The sequence below is a fragment of the Plasmodium gaboni genome, chromosome 13 (genome assembly GCF_001602025.1).
Source record: "Plasmodium gaboni strain SY75 chromosome 13, whole genome shotgun sequence".
Lineage (NCBI taxonomy): Eukaryota > Apicomplexa > Aconoidasida > Haemosporida > Plasmodiidae > Plasmodium > Plasmodium gaboni.
The window spans coordinates 977891-983042 of NC_031493.1; the positions used below are offsets into that span (position 1 = coordinate 977891).

General features: G+C 17.6%; 2 protein-coding genes across 2 annotated transcripts; both read right to left on the bottom strand.

Moving 5' to 3' along the window:
• Window positions 1-1249, bottom strand: PGSY75_1326800 (syntaxin, Qa-SNARE family; the record flags this gene model as incomplete). The annotated part of the gene is made up of 1 exon (XM_018787327.1): window positions 1-1249. A coding segment is annotated over one exon (1249 nt), but the record flags the coding sequence as incomplete, so codon positions are not given.
• Window positions 1250-1708: 459 nt separating this feature from the next.
• On the bottom strand, window positions 1709-5152 carry PGSY75_1326900 (putative membrane protein; the record flags this gene model as incomplete). Its single annotated transcript, XM_018787328.1, has 1 exon — window positions 1709-5152. A coding segment is annotated over one exon (3444 nt), but the record flags the coding sequence as incomplete, so codon positions are not given.

Consider the following 5152-nt stretch of genomic DNA (forward strand, 5'->3'; position numbering starts at 1 on the left):
TTTTTTTATTCTTAATTTTTGTCAAATAATTATTTCCTTGAGATACATTATCAATACTTTCTTCTATAATGGTTTCTATCATTTTTAAATTTTCATTTTGTTCATATATTTTATTAACAAAAATATTCATTAGATTACTAATTTTTGCTATTTTCTTTTTAGTTTCCATAATATAAGTATTTTCTTCTTTTTCAAATAGATCTACATATTTTTTAAATTCGAGTTTTTGATTATTACTTAATAAATTATTTTGATAAAAAATATTATTATTATGTGATTCGTCAGGATTATTTTCTTCATCTAGATAACTGTATGTATTAAAATGAACCTGTTTACTACTATTATTATTATTATTATTATTACTATTATTTAGATCTCTTCGTTTTCTTAAATTACTTTTATGAATTTTAATATTCTCATTACTGTTAAGATGTGTAGGCAAATTTATATCTTGCCCACCCGTTGAATTATTTACATAAATATTATTATTATTATTATTATTATCATATGTATTAATATCATCATTTATATAATTCCTTTTTATATTCATTTGTGATGCAAGCATATCATTCATATGAACATGTTTGTCGTCGTTTAATCCTTGAGAAATGGTATCTCCACCTTGTATGAATAAAGAATTATCATTTTGTTTATTAACTTTTATATGTTTCCCTCTTTGAAGAGATGAATATAATTGTGAATTATTATCTTTGGATTTATTTATATATATATCAGAACCATATATTTGTGTATTTAATTTGTTAAGAAAATCAAAATTACACTTTACACTTTTGACATCATAAAAATAAAAAGTAGTATATGTATTTAATTTTAAATTATAATTACTTAAATTATTATCATATTTATTTATTATATCAACAAATATACTTAATAAATTATTTAAACAATTTAATATGTCATTATGTATTTGAACTTGAGGTTCTAAATTTTTAATATCCTCTGATATATTATTTATCAAAAATAATAAATTATCTTTATTCTTTCCTTTAGGTTTATATTTACTAAAATAAATTGAAGAACATGAACTACTATTCATATATAATCCATATTCTTTCAATGTATTATTATCAATATATTCACAAGCACTAAATAATTTAGTATATATCTTACTACTTGTGATAAAAAAATCATCCTTCACATTTCTCTTCTCTTCTTTTACGTCCATAAATTTATTCACATTCTTATTAAATTTTTCACACAGTTTTATAAAATCATCATAGCGATCCATTTTAATAAAATAAAATACAAAAAAAAAAAAAAAAATATATATATATATAATTATATATATATATATATACTTAAAATGATGAATTTAGCTCTGTTAAATATTGTGAGGATCTTCATATTTTATTTCTCTCCATCGTTAAAAAAAAAAAAAAAAGGAAAATAATAACTTGTTTTATTTTTTCATTATTATATATGTTTTATATTTATTATAAAAATAAAGTAGTTCAGTTTGAAAAGGAGCCAAAAAAAATAAAATGAAAAAAAAAATAATAATAAATAAATAAATCATCAAAATATAATTTTATATATACAAGTATATTATATATATATATTATATATATATGCATATATATATTTTCTTTTCATCTCATGAATACAAAAAAAAAAAAAAAAAAATAGAAAGTATAATCATATATATAATACATATATAATATATATATATATATATTTTTTTTTTTATTTATTTGGCCATTTCGTTCATTTTTAAGGTCAAGGAATATATAGATTTCTTAGCAAATATTTTCATATATTCATTATATGATTCATCTTCATACATATTATTTTTCAAAGAATAATTTAATATATACTGATAATGTTGAATAGCTTGAGAAATAAAAAATCGATCTTCAACTGTTGATAAAGTTTTACATACATAAAAATAAATATCAAAATAATATTGTTTTTCTTCATTATTTTCAAAAAGCAAATTTTTATTTATCATATCATTTTCATATTTATAATATGTACTTAAAAAAGAAAAATAAAACTGAACTATTTGTAATATTATATTTTTTTGTTCGACATTTAAGATACCACTGATATTATCATCAAAGTCGGCATTTGCATTTGTATTTGTATTTATATTTGTATTTATATTTGTATTTATATTTGTATTTATATTTATATTTGTTTTTATATTTGTATAAAATTTTATATTTTTTATTTTATCATTTAAATATATATTATCATTAAAACTGTTGAACTTTTTACATATAAAAACATCTTTTAAAAGAAGTGCACATTTTAAAGTAATTTCTCTTTTATATGATAAGTACTGATCATTTTGTAAATATTTTAAAGGATGACTTAATGAATTTATTATTTCCATATAATTTTGTAAATATATATCAAAAGATTTTGTAAAAAAATTAAAATAAAAATAAGACTCCATACTATTTATTAAAATATCCAAATGTAATGTTGTTTGTTTAAATAAAGAAAAGTATTCTAAACTTTTTTTTTTATATTTTTTCATATTTTCAAATAGATATAATATTTCATTATAATTATAACACAAATAATGTATCCTATGTTTATAATCTAATATATTTTTTTTTCTTTCTTCTGTTGCATATAATTTGTCCACTTCATCATTTATTTTTAATTCTTTTATTTTATGTTCATTATTTTGTTGATCCTTTTCTATATTCTCTTTTATTATCTTTTCATCTTGAAGAAAATAAACATATTCTTCATTATCTCTATGTTTACAAAACATTTTATAAATTTTCTTTATTTTTTTTAAAGCTTCCAAATGATAAGGTGATGAATAAAAGTTACAAACATAAAAATTAAAATGTATAAAAGGTATATTATCAAATTGAAAAATGTTAACAAATTCTTCAAAATAAGTGGTATCTATATCTATTATTATTATTTCCTTTTTTTTATTTATTATATCAATAATATTATTTACTATTTGGCTACTTTCTTTACATTTTATTTCAAAAAATTTAAAAAAGGACAAATTTTCATAAAAACTGTTAACCATAAAAGTGTTATTTTCTTCTTCTTCACTATAAAAATGTGGATAATTTTTATCTTTTAATATATTTTTATATATAAAATCATATATTATATTTTTATCATATATGTTTATTTTATTTTCAAATGCACATATATTAATATTATTATTTTTAATTTTTTCAAATAATGATTTGCAAGTATCATATGAAGTATATATTATTTCATTCATATTTATTACATTATTCAAAATAATTGTAATATCTTTTTGTGTATTATAATTATAATCATAAATAAAAATTTGATCTTCTATGTATTCCTCTTCTTTCTTATGTAAGCCATTTAGTAAGAAATTATAATTATTTTCACTTTTTTCCTTTTTTTCTTCTTTTTCTTCATATGTTTTCATATGATTTATTCCTTTTTCATTAGAAGAATTATCTTTTATTTTCAATGTGTCAAATACATTTTTGATTTTATCATGTTTTATAAAAATATGATCATCTATATTTTTATATATATTTAAATTATAATTTACTTGTGAATAATTCAAATAATTATATTTTAAATATATAATATAAACTTCTAACAAATTTCTATATGTCATATATTTATATTCTAATATTTTTCTTTTCTCTTTTTCCTTTTTTTTTAGACAAGAACATAATTTGTATACATCTTTCACAATATAAAAACAAACCCATATTAAATATTCATATATAGATAACAAATGAACATCTAAAAATATGTATGCGCACTCGTTTATATTGTTATAAAGTGAACAAAACATATCAATAATTCTATTTATTTTGTCATTAATAGATAGGTTATTCATTGTTGTTTCACAACAAAAAGAAATATCACTATTATTTATATTATCATTATTATTATTTGAAGGGTTTATATATTTTTCGTCCTTTTCATTTGATAATATATCTACATTTTGCGATTTTTTATATTCAAGTGTATCTTCCCTCTTAATACTTTCCTTTTCGTCATTTTTTTTTTTTTTTTTTTTTTTTTTCTTTGTTTTCTCTTCTTCCTCTTGTTCTTCTACTTTTATATCGTTTATATAAATTTTCAAAAGTTGCAGGTGAAGTTCTATCGTTTTGAGGATAAAAAAAGTGGATGTTGAAAAAAATTTTATATCTAAAAATATTTCATACATATGCTGAACGATATTTATTTCATCCATTAATATTTTGTTATTTGTAATTTCCTTTTTTGTATATTTTAAAAAAACAAAGCTGTATGTTAAAAAAAATATGCTCATATAAATATCGTTTTCTTTTTCTTTATAATAGACACTTAGGTTTTTACAAATATTATATAAAAATTTTGATATTGATATGTCATATGTGATATAGCATTTTTCTTTATTTTGTTTATTAAAGTGTATAAAGTGGATAATTTCTTTATTTTTAAAATGTGGAAAAAGCATCAAAAATAATAATAAACTGACTTGTAAATAATATATATCATCATTTAATAAATATATATAATAAAAACATAACGAAATATATAAAAAATGTAAATAAAAAATCAAATTTAATGATAAATCATTTATATTATCCACAATAACATTTTTTATTATATTATTATTATTTTCATTTACAAAATGAATAGTTTGTATATTATTATCTTTTCCATCTGATGATTTTTTAGAACAGATATTTTCTTCTACACTTTTTTTATAATTCACTTTTTTTTCATCATCTTTTAAATTGTGAACAAATAATATTATACATATATAAAAGGAACAAGTTAAATCATTACAAATATTTGAAAAGTTACAAGATTTGTTTTTTTCCTTATCATTATTATCTGTTATATATTTCTTATAATTTTTATAATTTGAATGACTAAAATTATTATCTTTCGAATGTTTTGTTAAAGAATCCAAATGATTATTTTTATTTTTTTCATCAACCAAAATATGATCACAACATATTTCTTTAAAAATAGTTTCCTTTTGTAAATTAGATTCATTTTCTTGTTTTTCTTTTAATTTATTTTTTATGTTTAAGACATTTTGTTTTATTAATTCTTTTCTTTTCTCCTCATTTTGTTTTTGTCGTTCTTTATTCTCTTCTTCATTTTTTTCAATAATTTTATCAACAAAAAAAACGAAGAATAATAAATAACGTGTAACTAAATCTTT